Source organism: Hippoglossus stenolepis, chromosome 1, assembly GCF_022539355.2.
Source record: "Hippoglossus stenolepis isolate QCI-W04-F060 chromosome 1, HSTE1.2, whole genome shotgun sequence".
Classification (NCBI taxonomy): domain Eukaryota; kingdom Metazoa; phylum Chordata; class Actinopteri; order Pleuronectiformes; family Pleuronectidae; genus Hippoglossus; species Hippoglossus stenolepis.
Genome location: NC_061483.1, coordinates 19,079,867 through 19,097,264, shown reverse-complemented (window position 1 = coordinate 19,097,264; position 17,398 = coordinate 19,079,867). Strand labels below are relative to the sequence as shown.

Here is a 17,398-nt window from a genome sequence, read left to right as displayed (position 1 = left end):
GGATAAGATGCGTTTCCCCAGCAGATTAACAGAGGCACATACACACAGACAAATACATACACACACACACACACACACACACACACACACACACACACACACACACACACACACACACACACACACACACACACACACACAAAGATGCTTGTGACATACCATCTGAATGTCCACATATCCATTAGTCTTCTCCTCACTCAGCAGATTTTGTCGAAATATTACGAGTGGAAAAAAATATGTTATTCTTTCCTCTGACTCACAGTCCACAACACACACACACACACACACACACGCGCGCAGCTTACATTACACTTGGAAAGAGTAAAAAAACAAAACCAATAACCACATAACAATATTAATTGTGCTAAATTTATTATATGTTTTCATAAAAATGTCCTGAATGAGTTAAGTTTATTTGAATCTCCATAAGCCTTTGTATTGTTACAGTTACAACTCTTCCTGGAGTCAACCAGATTCATATCCTGCCACCATTTTTTTCCCCTCCACCAAAGAGGTTATGTTTTTACCCCTGTCTCTTTTGTCGTTTGTTGGTTTGTAAATGAAATCTTGCTAAATGTAATAGACAGATTATCACGAAACTTGGAGAAAGGATGTGGTGTGCGTAAGGGAGGAAATCATACATTTTTTGTGAGGATCTGATCAGGGAGTGGATCCAGGAATTTGGTTTCACATTCTTTGACATTGTCAGATTTTTCAGGGAATAATTCATGGATCTTGATGAATAAAATTCAGATTTCTTTAAGTGTTTGCAATTTGGTGCAGCATAATTGAATTGATGGGGACTGTTGGGCCTTGGTGGAGGTTAGTGCTCGACTGGCATTCTAGTACTAAACTTTCTGTTCTGTCAAAGTGTTGAAAACAACAAAATAAATGTTGAATTAAGAGTCCGATTGTTGATAAAGTGCCTCTCCATCTGCAGAGCACACTTTACCAATGTTCTAAAATAGGTTTACTGTTACAGTGAAGTGAAAACGTGCAGGAAGATAAAAGCAATAGAATTGAAACCATGTAAACTCAATCTTCAGTATCTGCTGTCCCTTTTCGCTGCTGGTACTGTGTGCAGATGATGGAGTGCCATCAAAACCTTTTGTATAAAGAAGAGAATGAACGTGTGCACTCTTCTTTTAACTCCCGAACACCAGTCCCTCGACTAATTAGCAGGCTGGGAGAGAGGGAAGGTAATGCAGTGTTGAATGAAAAGAAAGGAGTAGAAAGGAAAAAAAATTCCCTCTCTTTCATTTGTTATGGTAATATTTCCTGCTCACATACTCATCGCGGCTATGGGAACGAGCAGTCGGGGGATAGTAGAGACAGGGGGAACCAAGTGAGGAAGGGGAGAGGTGGGAAACCGGGAGAGATGTACGGAGTGATTTGTTTTTGAGAAAGACGGAAGATGGAAGAGGAAGGAAGGGTGGGAAAATGGAGGAGGCACCGGGATAGAGGAGACGAAAGAGGAATGAAAAGAGAGATATGGGAGCAGAAAACTCGCTGCATCTCGCTCTTCAACTCCTCCCCGGGCAGATGAGACGCAGGCTGAGATGTAGAGCAAGCTTTTTGTTGCAGAAAGAAAAGTACCTTTGATAAGTGAAACATTTTGAGGCACAGGGCTGCAGATAGACAGGTAGGCGAACAGAAAGACAGATGGGCAGAGGGGTAACAGAAGCATGTACAAACAGAAAAGCAGGTAGTTACTGTAGGATACGACAACAGCCAGAGTGGAGGCCAAACAGCTTGACAGACAGATGAGCAGGCAACAGACACAACAAACAGGAACATGCAAACAGCCCTGCACTCCTGTGGAATTACATGTCCCGAGACACGCTCCTGTGTGTGTGTGTGTGTGTGTGTGTGTGTGTGGGAGGGGTCTTTACAGGCTTGTTTCTTTTTGTCTGGTGTCTCCAGAGAATTGCATGCTGCTTCGTTAGTCCAGAGCATTGTTATTAACAAGATCTGTGTTTAGACACACACACACACACACACACACACACAGAGAAATGCAAACCCTATTGCTCTTGTGAATATGTGTTTTATTTTCCCTTAAATCTGCTTTGTAAATGAGCATCCACTGTCTCTTGTTTATATAATACATTTTTTTTACCACCAGTTTAAGTTTGCCAACTGTTGAAAGTTTAAAAGCTACACATGGGGTCTTTTGTCCTCTTCACATTCCAAGGATTTTGTTCAGGATCTTATTGTCCTCTCTTTCTTTGTCTTCTGTTTTTCCTGTTAATGTCTTTCCCACATCGTGCTTATACACTTGTTGTTTTTTTCTTTCTCTCTGTCTCCTCTATCTCTCTCCCTGTTATTTAAGTTTTAAAATATGAATGCATTTTTATCAGTCTCCTGCATTTTTCTCATCCTCCGCTTCTCTCTCGTACACAAATATGAGCATCTTCTCCCATTCCCATCTATGCTCTCTCCCCCCCTCCCCTTCTCATCCCCCTGCCCCCCTCCTCCCTCCTCCCTCTGTGTCATACATAATAGGCCCGGTGCAGGTCTGCATGTGTCACACATGGGAGGAACTCCTGTGTTTTTTAATACATTTTTAATCCCACCATTTGATGCCCCCCTTGTCCGCCATAATTTGTACTGACTGCTGAACAAAATCAAAGGCCTTGTACTCGCTGGTTCTTGCCTCTGCAGCTCTGTGCTACAGAAAAATGCATTTTTTATATCACTTCCCCTCCCCCAACACACACACACACACACGCACACCTTTGTATGTTTATTTTGACATGAAAGTGTGCCTGTGTGAGAGCTGTGGCTGTAGCAAGTCACTCCTCATTAGTGGTCTGATGAGTGTATTGGTTGGGGGGTTACTGACTCTTTATCATATAGTACAGAATACCTCTGTGTTTTCTATTCAGTTTTATGTATTATTCTCTTCTCTCTTTAGATTTAGATTAACATGGACCACTGATTTTTCCTCTCTTCATATCCCCCATCACTCATTCTGTTTCTTTGCTTCTCTCTGTTTCTGTGTCAGTCTTTGTTCCATCAGAAACAAGTGTTTCACTTGTCATGGGGCCATTTCTCTAAGCTCACATGTGTATACAGTAGTTCTCAGTGAATGCACAGTTTATGACATTTATTCCATTGCTTAACACACATGGTTGTTTATTTCTGATCTCTTGTCAAGGGACAAGGGATTGTTTTTGATTTTATCACTAGGTCTGTTTTAATTCAAATGAATGTGTTGTGGTCTCACAGAGGGAAAAGTGCTTTTGATTGTATTCTCAAATTCACTTACTGTGTTAGAATCCTAGTATGTGAATCCGGTTCTTCATCATTAGGAAAAAATACAACTGGCAGTATATTCAAACTGTGCAGTATATTATGTATTAAAAATGTATATCTGTATTTTAATATAATATGTTGCTGTTTTATACAGTGCCAGCATTGTGCGCCCCTCTACAATGACAAGCCATTCAGGTCAGGTGACCAGCTCCAGCCTATGAACTGCCGGCCTTGCCCCTGCCATGGCCATGCCCTCTCCTGTCATTATGATGTCAGCGCTGATGACCAACCAGATGAGCATTATAGAGGAGGAGGGGGCGTCTGTGACAACTGCATGCACAACACCACAGGTACAGAGTTTGTTACAATAATTACCCTTTCACATTTTTAACCACGTAAATATAATGCAAAAAAACGGTTAATTAAAGGGTTCTTGTCAGTTTAAAAAAAATGTATATTATGGTTTGGCTACCAATTCCCAGAAATCTAAATATCACAAGCAGTTTGTTAAGCAGCTGCCTATGTCTGAATCCGTGAGCCGTTCAGATTTGAAGCCCCATCTGCTGCAGGAGAGCTTCTTTGTTGTGATGCAGATTGGACAAAGACAGACTGACCATTGGCAGCACCAGTAGAAATCCAGCCCGTGTCTGTGGCCAGTTAAAACATTCGTAAACCTTTTACTGTCTTCAGCAGGCAGGGTTCAGCATAAACTAGGCAGATGTCAACCTGGACAGACATGCTCTCTGTCTCATCCTGTGTGTGTCTCTTTTCACCATCAGGCAAGAACTGTGAGCTGTGTATAAGTGGGTTTTTCCGGCTTGAGGAATCTGATCCCACTTCAGTTGATGTGTGTCTGCCCTGTAACTGTCACACTGCTGGGACAGTCAACGGCAGCATGGAGTGCACCCAGGTATACAACAAAAACACAAACAGCAAATTGTAAACCTCATGTAACTCTAAATGTGATGATTGAGTGTTTTTAAAACTGTTGAAAGGAACTCAAGATCAGTTTCTTTTCTATTGCTGTTTTTTCTTCTCTTTCTCACACCTCTCCCTCTGGGTTTCTTGCCTCCAGGTAGGAGGTCAGTGTCGATGTAAGGTTGCAGTAACAGGCCGCCGCTGCACCGACTGTTTGCCTGGCTGGTATGGTCTTCAAGCCTCAAATCCAAGCGGCTGCGTCCGCTGTAACTGTAGTGACACTGGTGTCATCAGCACCTCGACAGCAGCGATTCCCAGCTGCAACCAGGACACGGGACAGTGCCAGTGCAAACCCCATGTCACAGGTAAACAAACCGCTGAAGCCCACCGTCCACCACTTATCTATTAAACATGACTGGTGCCCAAAATTGTTTCTCTTACAAAATGTCCCAAAGTATTTTGATAACTTTGCTTTTCATGACAACAGCTACTTTTTAAATGTCTGTTAATGGCATCTTAATTAATACGTAGGCTCAGTGGCTCACGGGGTGCACACACACAACAAGCAGGAGTGGATACACCAAAACACTTGTGTATACACACAGGCATTAACACATCACCCAAAGTGTTTTGCCAGCCAAAATAAACAGGCTTTTCTGCTGGCGGTGCTTCCAGCCGTTGTGCTTTTCTTTGTGATAAATGGTTTCACTCTCTCCCCTGTGTGTCTTTGAAGAGCGCTTGTATGAAATGCAAAACCGGCCAACGCTCCTCAACTCAACGCATCATGGTTATTGCTAAGCCTCGCTATCAAGGGCCCACGGTTGTGCGTGTGAATGCGTGTGTGTGTGTGTGCGTGCGTGAAAACTTGGAAATGTGTACAGTATATGTATGAGGAAGAGTGTCTGGATGTGGCCATATGTAGATATTTGTCTCTGCCCAACTGTATGTATTGAATGTAAGTTTCCTTGTGTATGTGTTACATAAATGTTGAACATATGTGGTTGTGTGTATGTGTGTGCGTGTGAGCTTGCGCATGCATGCCATCAAGACCTAAGCTGGTATTTAATTCTCTAATTCAATGCCAAGTTGATTAAAACAAACTGCTGCAGCCCCTTGTATTTTTCACTCCTTCTTACAAGACCCACTTTCATTTTTTTCCCCCTGTCCCTGTTTGTTTGGTGGCTCCCACAGGTATTTTTCAGAAATTAGATTTGATTATGGCAATTTATTACTGCCAAGCTGATACTTTGAGTGGAGCAATGGCAGGCACACTTCAGAAGGACGGAATTGAAATGCGCGCACAGAGACACAGATACGCACATGCAGACACACACGCACCCTCATAACAAGGTGCCAGAGTGCATTGTGTACATAATAGTGTTTGAAATGGTGATGCATGAGCCTGTTAACCAGCTGGCTACTGATAAAAGGGCTGGGCCATGTCTCGAAAACACACACTCACATGCACACGTGCGCACCCCAGTACAAAAAATCACCCTTTCTGTTCTGATTTAATATCTTCTAACACAGTGTTGGTTTTCTTCTTACTTTTCCCTTTTACTTCTCTAATCTCCTCATTTGTTTCTGGTCCAACTTGTATTTGAATGTCTCAAAACTAGCTGCACAAACAGGATTCACGCTTATTCAGCTCAATATCGGAAATGTAAATGGGAAATGCAATATTTTTGTAATAGCTGTGGGGTTCTTTATAATGTGTATAACTTAATTGGGGAACAAATCGTACAATATATCACATCATTGTTAGCTTTGTAAGCATCAGAGTGCCACCCTGCATATTTACCACACTCAAATGTACACACACACACACACGGAAATTTCGTCACTGCACTATAATGAAATATGATCTATGGAGAGAAATACATTCATATCTATAAAATCATTAAAGTGGGCAGACCAGGGGGAAATGCCAAGTGTCTGCCACACACTGAGTAAGACGCACATTATTAGACACACACACGCACATGGTCATGTTCCCTTACACAGTTGTACAGGTATATTCTCATGGAAGCATGTCCACGCACACACATTCACACCCACCCACGTACGAACACTCGCTTGCTCATAAACGGCGGTGGTGACTGCGTAGCCCCCAGGCATCCATTTAGGGACAGATTGCCTGTCATGGAATACGTATGGCATATTCAAATAAGCCCTGCGCACACACACTGCATATCATAGTTTAACTAGCCATATAGCCTAGTGCTGCTGCTGCTACTGTAAAACCTACATCGTGGTGTTGGTATACGCTACAACCCAACAATTATAAACAGCACAAAAATGATTGGGCAAATGATTTGGCAAAGTCACAATAAACTGCTGAGGTGACAGATATGGACTCAAACTCAGGAGCTCAGCCTTTCCTTGTTTTTAGACTTAATTTAGTATTATTTTTCATGTTCTCCTATTCATCTCTTCATCCCTTCATCCCGTCTTTTTATTTCCCTCCATTCTTTTCTTGTAGTTGCTTAATTTATTTATTTTCTCGCTCAGTGAAATTAAGTGTTTGGCCTTAGGTGAGTGATCCATCATATGTAGAGGGCCTGGCCCTAATGATGGCAGTTTTATACACTCACCAACCATTTCTCTCGCTCGCTCGCTCTCTCATGTTCAGGCACACACACACAACAACACACACACACACACCTCCAAATTGAGAGAGGCTTGATGCTAGCGTTTTTTCTATTTCCCTCTCTGTTTCTCTCTGGTGGCCTCACTCTGCCCTTTTCTCAACATTTCTCTAACCACCCCCCTCTCTTACTCTCTTGCCAGGTCTTTCTTGTGACCACTGTGAGTTTGGTTATTGGAACCTGTCCCACCCAGATGGCTGTGTCCCATGTGATTGCGACCCCATGGGGTCCGTCAGCCAGTTCTGTGAGCCTGAGCGGGGGCAGTGTGAGTGTAAGGCCGGGGTGGGGGGGCAGCGCTGCGACTCATGTGGCAGTGGGTCGCATGGCTTGAGACTGGAGGGATCGTGTGCGCACTGCAACTGCTCTCAAGAGGGGACAGTACCTGGGAAAGACTGTGACCCTGACACAGGACAGTGTGTGTGCAAGGTAAGACATCATGTCTGAATATTTGAAGTTTGACACTTTAATTGTTCTGGTTCAAAGTTTATTGATCTTGAAACAGTAGTTCACAAAAGACTGATCAAAGTGTCCATTCTGTAATTGTTCTGGAGCTTTCAGTCTTATCACAGGATCTTTGTCAGCATAATAAAGTAATTATCATACAATGTATTATTTGCTCTCTGTCATAGAATTCCTCATGTCTATTTTTATGAGCACTTTAAGTATTTATTATCCATACTTTCTTAAAAGTTAACACTCTGGCTTTCCCACAGAACCCAGGTTCAATTAGAATGTCACTCAGTGGAGCACATACCTCCGCCAAGGTCCAACAGTCCCTTTATGAAATCACATTCACCAGATTCATTAGATCCACTAGATTTACATTTTTGGTTGAACATGCACCAAATTGCACAGATTAATATCTTTTATATAATATTTTTTTCCACCAAGATCCATGAATTATTCCCTAATCAAGACAAATGTTGACAATGTTAAGGAAAGTGGGGGGAAAAATCCAGGATCTGCCCCCTGTTGGGCTTTTCCTTGGGTCATGGCCTAAAGTTTCATGGAAATTGGTTGAGTAGTTTATGCAGAATTCTGCTGACTGAAAACAAATGCAGAAAAAAACATTATCTCCTTGGTGGAGGTAACAATCAGAATGCTGTCTCACACGGAACAAACCAATGACATCTTCTCCTTACCACCTTGCAATACTACAATGTACTTATCTATTACGCCTTCCATTTTGTGCCTCCTATAATAATCCTTAATTCTTTCACAGAAACATGTGAAAGGCCGTCGCTGTGACTCTTGTCGTTACGGTTACCACACTCTGGAGCATCGAAACTCCCTGGGCTGTCTACCGTGTGCGTGTGACGTCAGTGGCACTGTGTCCGAGGGGGTATGCGATATGTGGACCGGACAATGCCCATGCAGAGAGGGGGTGCTGGGAGCACGGTGCACCAACTGTGCCCACAACTATTACAACAGGAGCTCAGACCTCCAGGGTGAGAAACACAAACGTCACATCTGAGATTAGTTATACATTTTGGTTGAATCCAGCTGCTTAACATGTGTCATATTCTGTACAGTTTGAGAGTTTTATACGAGACATTTAGTCATTTTTGTTGTAAGTTTATTCTGGCTTCTGATAACGTTTTTTGTCCTGTCAGAGGGTTTGTTCCAGGGCTGCGTACCATGTGTCTGTGACCCCAGAGGAACTGTGGCAGGAACCGTCTGTGACAGCACCACAGGCCAATGTGTTTGTGTCCCTACGCACTCTGGACAAGACTGCGGTAGCTGCCGACCTGGTGAGTGTGTATGGAGGGGCTGCCAAAAAAGGAAGAGATATTGGGGGAAATGGTCAAGAACAATGACTAGTGTTCCAAACTCATAGTGTTCCTGTGTGTGTGCGCGTGTGTGTGTTGGCACGTGCCCTCTGCCAGATCTCCAATCAGTGATTGTCCTGTTTGTGCCAGGTCTCAACAACAGCACAAAAGAGGGGAGAGATCGCTTTTTCTCACTCATCTGACTTTGTGTGTGGGTGTTCGCGTGCATTAGCTCATGAATTTGTTTTGAGTGTTTGGTTAATCTTGTGGGACAAAAGGTAACAGATGTTGTATTGTGTCAGTAATTGAGAAGGTCCAACAGCATAGTCAGGTTTACTGTCACACAGGCTGGGAACGGATGTTAAAGAGATTAAACAGAGGACACAAGATAATAGTTATTATCTCACATGTGCCCACAAAATCAAATTCTGCAATATGCCCGACTGACATGAGTTAACATTCATGTACGGTTAGCTATCATGTCTGGTAAGTATTTATTCCACTACATTTGTCATACTCCATTCCTACAAATTGTCCATCTCAATTTCCTTAACTGCTATTTTTTTGCCAATGTGAGTTCCCTGCTCCAAGTGGCTAAATAGAATATCTAATTTGCTTATTAGCTGCCAGGCCTGGGGAAAAATAAACCAAATTGATTTATACTTTAGAACCTGGAGTGCTTAATGTAACCCCAGGCACACTCATTGGCATTGTGCTAAATTTTATTACAGATAAATTGTAATCAACACTGCGTAATGCTTATTAGGAAGGACATAAATATATGCAAGCTGCATCCAAAGTCAGTCATTCACTATTGTATGGAATGTTATAAAGAATATAACATAAAAAAACTATCACAGCATATACTCAAATATTGTCAGTTGAAAACACAGTACACTATCGAGAATATGTATCATATATATGATCATTTGTTCATAGTTTTTATAACGCAAATGCACTACGTCTTCACTCACTACACAGAATATAATGTATGTCCACTATAACCTGGTGTGCGGAAAATCCTACAATGTACAAATAGTAAACCATATAGTGATCAGTGAATCATTTTGGATTTTATTTTATATGACATTTGTGACATTAAATCTAAGAATTTAGCAGACGACACAAATTGACATAAAAAGATTTGTTTGGCATTTTGCTTTTGGAAATCATAACTTTAAAGGTGTAGAAATTAAAGGCAAAGAAAGGAAAAAGGAGCAAACAAGGAAGAAGCTAAGAAAGAAAATATAAACTTTAAAATAATGATTAGTTACTTTACACAGTCTAATTCATTTTCTTTCATGTTTGTGTCTGTCCAGACTTCTACCTCTCTCCAGATCAGACTATGTGTGCTGACTGTGACTGCCATCCCATGGGAGCAGTGCAGCGTGGGTGTGAGAGCCACACTGGCCAGTGTGCGTGTTCCCATCCGTCTGTGGGAGGGCGACGCTGTGACCAGTGTCGAGAGATGTTCTTCGGATTCAACCCTGGCCTGGGCAGGTAACCATATAAAGTCACCGTCTCACGCAGGAACACACACACAGATGAACACAATACCTGTAGGTTTTGGATCCATTAATCGTCCCACCTGTACAAAAACATACACACACACACACACACACGCAGTGCACGAGCCAGCAGGTGCAGTCTCTGTAGAGATAAGTGACGGATAGGGAGACATATGACTTACATGTGTTAAGAGCTGCTTTGACCTTTACCACTCGTGTCTCTACCTGCAGGCCTTCTCACACACAACACACATACACACACTACTTAGAACACACACACACACACACACACACACACACACAAATGCAAGTGCACACTTTTCACCCTATGAAATACTGGTACACACACATTTACTGTCCTCTCAACAAGGTGTCATAGCAGATAGATACTCCACAAACTGTTTGTCAAGTGGTCCTGTGTGTGTGTGTGTGTGTGTGTGTGTGTGTGTGTGTGTGTGTGTTTGTGTTTGTGTGTGTGCGTGTGTGATTGTGAGAGAGAACAGTCTGCTACGTGCTACGTCGCTCTGATAATTCTCAGGATGGCATTTATAAATGTTGAATGGCAATTTCCTAATGGTACTACTGCTGTTCAATGGATGACAGACTGCTACTTCGTTTGTGTTTGGTTTTTCATCATACTACACAATTTGAGATTTTGATGAGCAAATTTGTGTGATGTTTATTTCTCTCTCTTTCTGTGTCATCTGGCCAGATGTGAGTGTCACGGCCACGCAGAACACTGTGATACCAGTGGCACACCTTAGGGTGTGTGTGTCATAGCTAACCTTGCCTGATTGCTGTATTCTACACTACAAATTAAGCATGAGATCTGCTGTGGCTGAGATCTCCGCATGGGAGAGAGGGATAGAAGGATGGATAGAAAAACGCATCAGAGTGATGAAGGTTACTTTATAAAGTCAGTAAGGAAAGGGAGGAAGTATGAGAGATATATGAGAGAAAGAACATTCAGGATAGGGTCAAAGCAAACGTGGAGTGTGGTAAAACTTCCACAGAGGCACAGATCATTCCAGACTTCTTGTTTGGACCGGTGCGACCCTCTCGTGCCCTTCTCCCTCTTTCTGACTGTCGTCCTTTTTCCCACTGTCTTTCATTGTGCAGGGAAATGTCAAAACAACGTCTTAAATAATTACTGCTCAATGCTGTTTCTTGTGGCTAGAGTAACTCCATAGTGAGAACATCATTAGTTTTTTCAATTTTAATTTGTGCACAATTTTAATTACATATCACTGCTAAACTTATTTGGTTCTATATGTGATATAATCAGAATTGTGTATACAAATTTAAGCAAATTCTCTTTCTGGCTCTTTCACACTCTTTATTACTTTATTTTGAGGCTGATGAAATCAGAGAATGTTTGTGTTGTTGGTCTTTTATTCCTCCTCCTTGGGAATGAAGTGAAGGTCGAGTCAGTATGGCATGTGTGTTTTATTTGTGTGTGTGTGTTTGTGTGTGTGTGTGTGAGCCCCAGTTGACAGGACAAATTTGCAGGTCGTTATGAGGCTGTGGCTTTTCACACAGTAATAAAGAAGGCCTAGCGTTGTGTGGGGGAGAGAGACAGAGCATGCGAGTACAGTGTGTGATAGAAAGGAAAACTATGGCGTTTAATCAGTGTCAGAACGTGAGCACATAAAAAGCACGCACATGAGTGTGATAGGAGTGCACAGAACAATGTCCTCGAACGGGAAAGCACCCTTCTGATGGAGCATTTCTTCTCCGTGTGCACAAATATGTGGTCCTGTAGGAACGGGGCTGTGAGGAGCACCAGGTCGATCCTCCCTTTGAGATCAGTGTCCTCGCTCTTGTGTGTGTGTCCCTGTACTTATATCTTTGTGAGGACCATTTTAAGCATTAGTCCCTACAGAGTGAGGACATTTTGGCCGGTTCTCACTTTTTCAATGGGCTGTTTGAGGGTTAAGACTTGGTTTTAGGGTTAAGGTTAGATTTAGGTTAGGGTTAGGGTTAGGCATTTAGTTTGGCTTGTTAAGATTAGGGTAAGGGTCTAGTATGTCAATGACTGTCCTCACTAAGATAGAAGTACAAACTTGTGAGTGTGTATGTAAGAGAGAGAGAGAGATGTGTCTGGGTCACCAAAATTGTGTTAGCCTCACTGGGGCTGGGCAGTGGGAGATCATCCGGCCAGCTACCTCACACCTTTAGACGCACACACAGACACACACGCATGCACATGAAGGGTCACATGTACAACACAATCTGCTCGGCTGGTTGGAAGATGTTTGGCTCTTATACACACCACACTGGCTGGGTGAGGGACACTGTATATACTTCCTCTCACACACACGCACACGCACACACACACACACACACGCACGCACACACGCACACACACACACGCACTCACATGAAAACTGTACAAATCATCTTCATGACCATTTAAAAAAAATATTTCTCTTGACCAGATGCCAGCCATGTGGATGTGACCCAGTGGGCAGCGTCAACGGTTCATGTCATCCAGACTCGGGGGTGTGTGTGTGTAAGCTGCTGGTAACTGGAGACAAGTGTGATGTTTGTCAACCTGGAGCAAGAAATTTTGACTCTCAAAACCACTTCGGCTGCAGTAAAGGTCTGTTAATACACACACTAGATTACACTCACACCCATCAACATAAGCATCAGCAAAGATTCAGTATATACATGTAATGATTAAGTCAACACCAATGATACATCCATGTATAATTAGCATCACCATGACCTTTGGTTATTCAAAGTTAATACAAAATAATTATTTTACCATTGTCTTTCTGTGCAGCACCCTCTCAGCAGCCAGCACCAGTAGGTTCTGCTCTCAGTTATTCTTCCATTCATCTTTCCTGGTCTCCGCCTGACTCCCCAAATTCAAACAGCCTCAACTACACTCTGATCAGAGATGGACAGTCAGTGCACAGCATCCAAAGTCACTTTCCTTTCAGTAAGTATCCACACAGCTTTTCACACAAAACTTAGAGGTCCCATCTTTTAGACTTTTCCAGTGTTTTGACATCCATGAGACGATATACTGGTTTGTGGTTTTGAATACTAAAAAAAACTTGACTATATAGTTTAACAAATATAACGTATAACTTGTTATTTCAGCCTCTTTCCTGATTAAGTTACTGTTCTGAGTTATGTACGACCAGAGAGGTAAAACCAGTAAAGAGCCCAACAGATTGTCAAACTCAGACCAAAAATGTTCCAGTAATTCAGAAAAAGATAAACTATAGTCATTGGTCTCCAGTATCATTATCCTTTAGAGGGCATCCAATGACAGCATTTCCTATTTTTCGGTCTTGTAGATCATTGTAGTCGTTCTTTGTTAACAAAGCTAAAACAGAAAACTGGTTGGGTGCGGGTGGGCCATGGGGGGGCAGTGGCTGTATAGTTTTGACATCACAAAATTATGGAAGGCCTGACAGTTTCTGGCTGTGTACGTTTTTCCATGGATTTAGTGTTTTGACTTTCACAGTATTTATATAGCACTTAGACTTTATTGCTTTATAATCTGAAAAGACTAAGAGTGTAAATCTCACTTTATTCAATATGGGACCTTTAATATCCTTCTTAACATTTCAAATACAAGTGAAATAAATATTGCTTACCCTTGATTGAGCCTTCGACCACTCTAAAACCAAATTCCACATCACTTCTTTCCCTTCTCAGGCCCTGAATCATTTGAAGACACCAGTTTGTCGCCCTACACCAGCTACTCCTACTGGCTCATAACAGCTAATGTAGCCGGTGCAACAATAAGTGCATCGGCCTCATGCCAGACCTTCGGTGCACCACCTGAAGCTGACCAGCTCCATCTGAACCTTGTTGGACGACCAGGTGCAACCACAGCTAGTTTTAACTGGAGCACGCCACGAAATGACACAGGACCAGTGGAAAGGTAAGAAGGAGGAGAGTAAGGGGATGGGATTGTGGTAGTGGACGCAGAGCGGACAGGACTGTGTCAGCAGTGTTGCAGAGTTGTAATCACATCCAGTTCAACAAACTCCAAGTTGTGGCTCATTAAATTTGAAGAAAATTTCCAGTTGTTTTACCTTCTGTACAGGAAGTTGTTCTTTCTGATGTTTTTAATGTCAAAAACACTTTAATGGTCAATGTTAATCATTAATTTAATATCATAGCAAAACAGCTTGAGGTCACATGCCCTTATTGTAATAGAAAGTACCAGCTACTATTAGTGGCCAACTGAAGCCTGTCAGGGAAACAAATAAGTTAAAAAACAAGGATGATAGAGTGAGATTAATGATTGTTATGGACAAACTAACTGAATTAATTGTGGATAGAGCAGGGAAGAAGCATTTAAACAAAGTAAGACCAGTACGCACATTTGATGGGGAGTTAAGAGGCATAAGGGAAGAAAAAATATCAATTAGAGATTGACCAACAATAGTTTTAGTCATTGTATTTATTAAGATTAATTTGGGGGACTTTTTGCTTTTAATTGAATGATAACATGACAGGAAAAGTGGGGAGAAATAAAAGGATAACCTGCATCAGAAGCCTGTTTACAGACCTCTAAATTGATACCTCCCATTCAAACCAGGGACGCTGCAGTTAACATGGTTTGCGTTTAAGCCCCTTGACCCCTATGGCCGAGATCGAAACATAAAGAGGAACTGATGTGTTTTTGGTCTCTCACAGGTTTGTGTTGTCCTCCAGTGAGTCATCGAGTTCAGAACCCATCATTCACTACACAGGCTTATCTACAGAGGCTGTGGTAATTGGTCTAAAGCCCTTTACTCAGTACATTGTGAAACTGGAGGTAGGTGGAGAAAACAACCATTCAACATTTAGATACAAAACACTCCCAATAAAAATAGTGATGTGTGACGCAACTGTATCTTTAAAAGAATGTAGAAGATGTTCTTCAGTTTAATTCAACATTTCTAGCATGAAAATGACAAAACACTCACCTTGTGTCCAGGCGTGCTCTTCTGGGGGCTGCACCTCTACCCCACCACTGTCTTTTTTGACAGCCTCTGCCCCCCCACAAAACCAACCTCCACCCAGAGTCGCTGCCACAGGACCTCATACACTGCACGCTTCCTGGGAGCCCCCAAGTCAGCCCAATGGTAGGACCTTAAACCCCCACACACAAACATTCACACACATACATGCACGTTGAAATGATCTCGTCAAATGTTGTTCTTATTGCAGAAAAAGCAATTAAGAATACAGACATTTTTGTGTGTTTATATTACAACTATGTACATAATAAACATACATTTTTATTGTCAATGTCAGAATTGGTAATAGAGTCGAATAATTACACACACATTCTGTACAACACAGATATTTTAGCTAACATGAAACATTAGCCTAGTAGCATTGCTTCTAGGCGTATGTCACTCAAAAAGTACGAGAATCACTACCGCGTCCACACACACACACACACACACACACACACACACACACACACACACACACACACACAAATACCCACTGAATTGGAAGTGCCTTTGGTATATCAGAAGAGCTTTGTAACAGCTCTAAGGCTCAGTGTCATACAAATCCCTATAACCTGGGTTTTTCTCCCTGTTTGTGTCTCTTGTTTTTTTTCCCTGGTGTTTTACTAATCTGTTACATGGGTTTCTGTCTCTGTCAATTTGATATTCAAAGTATCTTTTTCCCCTTCAAGTTTTTAATATTTGTCTCAACTGGACTCAACCTAAATCTCAACATTCCTCCTATTTTAGTCTGGGTTTTTTTTATGACTTTGCCAGACCTGTTATTTTTCTTGAATTCATCCAAGGCCGTCTCAACTAGAAATATGGGTCAAGGGAAGGGCTCTTCCAGGTGAGCTTGCGAGAGCCCCACATACGGAGGCTTGAGCCCTCCTGCAGTGGTTTGCAGGTTCTGACCTGATCCTTTGCTGCACATTTCCCTGCTCTCTCTCCCCATTTCACGCTTGCGCTGCCTTTACGAACAATAAAGACAAAATTCCTCGCCAAAAAATATCATAAGTATCTCTCTACAGGGAGATAGTTGAGAGAAACATAGCTTCCACATTTGTCTTATTTAGTGACCATTGTCCTTGCTTCTGTGAAAATAAATATGAGAATGAAAAAGATATGAAAGATATACATTTTAAATATACAGTGGAAACCGGATAAAGTGATTACGGATATAGTGATCAACCGTGTGTATGGATCAAAAAGCTTGGGACAGAATCGTTCCTATGCAAATGCTGTTTTAATAATTTGGTTATAGTGATTAAGGAGTCCCCTTACAATGTTCATTTTGGGTCTTTTCATACATGTTTGGACCATAAAAAATATGTTTTTTTTACAGCTTTCAGTAATTTACTGCTCCTCTCTGTATCTCTATCACTCATACTGTGTACTGCCAACTGAATTGAGACCGTTTGCTTCCTGTGCAGGTGTTATCACAAGGTTTGAAGTCTTTCTTCATGGACCGATGGAAACACAAAACCTTTCAAGTACAACAGTTGAGAACAAAGTTTTCTCCAGCTCTGGTTGGCTGGATCCAAGTGTTTCCCCAGAAACTCAGCTCACCAACAGGAGCGCACTGTCACCCCCCGAGAGCAGTGCGATTGTAGCAGGTCTGGAAGCCTTCTCCACCTATCAGATGAAAGTCGAAAGCATTAATGTGGCAGGAAGAGTCACATCAGAGTGGACCACATCACGCACCATGGAGGGAGGTTTGTATACACTGATCATTATATATATATATATACACATGTCTACAAAAGTTCAGGTTTGTAGTGCAGGTCTGAAATCAGATTTTGTTTGTCACAGAGCACACAGCTGCTGTCTGTGTAACAAACTGCTGCTCTCCCTTTCTGCCTCTCCCTGAAGAGTGGATGTAGAGAGACGTGTGCCTCTTACTTGCACGACAGTATACTGACAACCCTTTTATACATGCATCTAGGGTTTGTCCAGTAAGTTGTCTTGCCAGGTGCTTTTTTCACAAAAATCATTTGAAAGAACAACAGCCAATGGGAAAGTCCCAAGACTCAGCTGGCCAACCAATGCTGTGAATTCAGTCAGTCACACAGTACTCAGTGGACAATTAAGCTGCTTTCAGACATGCACTGATCTCCAGACACTTCCCTCACTTTTCCCACCGGCCCTCAGTAAAATGTGCAAGTGAGCCCATGTGAGATTACAGCAGGAAAATGTATATTCACAAAAGTGTGAGTGTGCGTGTTGATGATATTTCTAACAAATGACGGATGAGAAAGTGGAAGAATACAAATATCTCAGGATGAAAAGGAGTTACCAAACACGTTGAACACACAGACGAAGATGTT

The 17,398-nt window shown here is 42.1% G+C and overlaps 1 protein-coding gene across 1 annotated transcript in view; it reads left to right on the top strand.

Annotated features, from left to right (window-relative positions):
* ush2a (Usher syndrome 2A (autosomal recessive, mild)) overlaps nucleotides 1-17,398 on the top strand; it is a 198,354-nt gene that overhangs the window by 39,289 nt on the left and 141,667 nt on the right. The window contains exons 12-24 of the mRNA XM_047341236.1: nucleotides 3,413-3,608; nucleotides 4,038-4,168; nucleotides 4,334-4,541; nucleotides 6,967-7,250; nucleotides 8,047-8,272; nucleotides 8,438-8,575; nucleotides 9,913-10,093; nucleotides 12,540-12,703; nucleotides 12,890-13,048; nucleotides 13,777-14,005; nucleotides 14,767-14,887; nucleotides 15,050-15,197; nucleotides 16,505-16,786. Coding sequence (XP_047197192.1) covers nucleotides 3,413-3,608; nucleotides 4,038-4,168; nucleotides 4,334-4,541; nucleotides 6,967-7,250; nucleotides 8,047-8,272; nucleotides 8,438-8,575; nucleotides 9,913-10,093; nucleotides 12,540-12,703; nucleotides 12,890-13,048; nucleotides 13,777-14,005; nucleotides 14,767-14,887; nucleotides 15,050-15,197; nucleotides 16,505-16,786 — 2,467 coding nt within the window. The remainder of the gene's footprint in view (nucleotides 1-3,412; nucleotides 3,609-4,037; nucleotides 4,169-4,333; nucleotides 4,542-6,966; nucleotides 7,251-8,046; nucleotides 8,273-8,437; nucleotides 8,576-9,912; nucleotides 10,094-12,539; nucleotides 12,704-12,889; nucleotides 13,049-13,776; nucleotides 14,006-14,766; nucleotides 14,888-15,049; nucleotides 15,198-16,504; nucleotides 16,787-17,398) is intronic.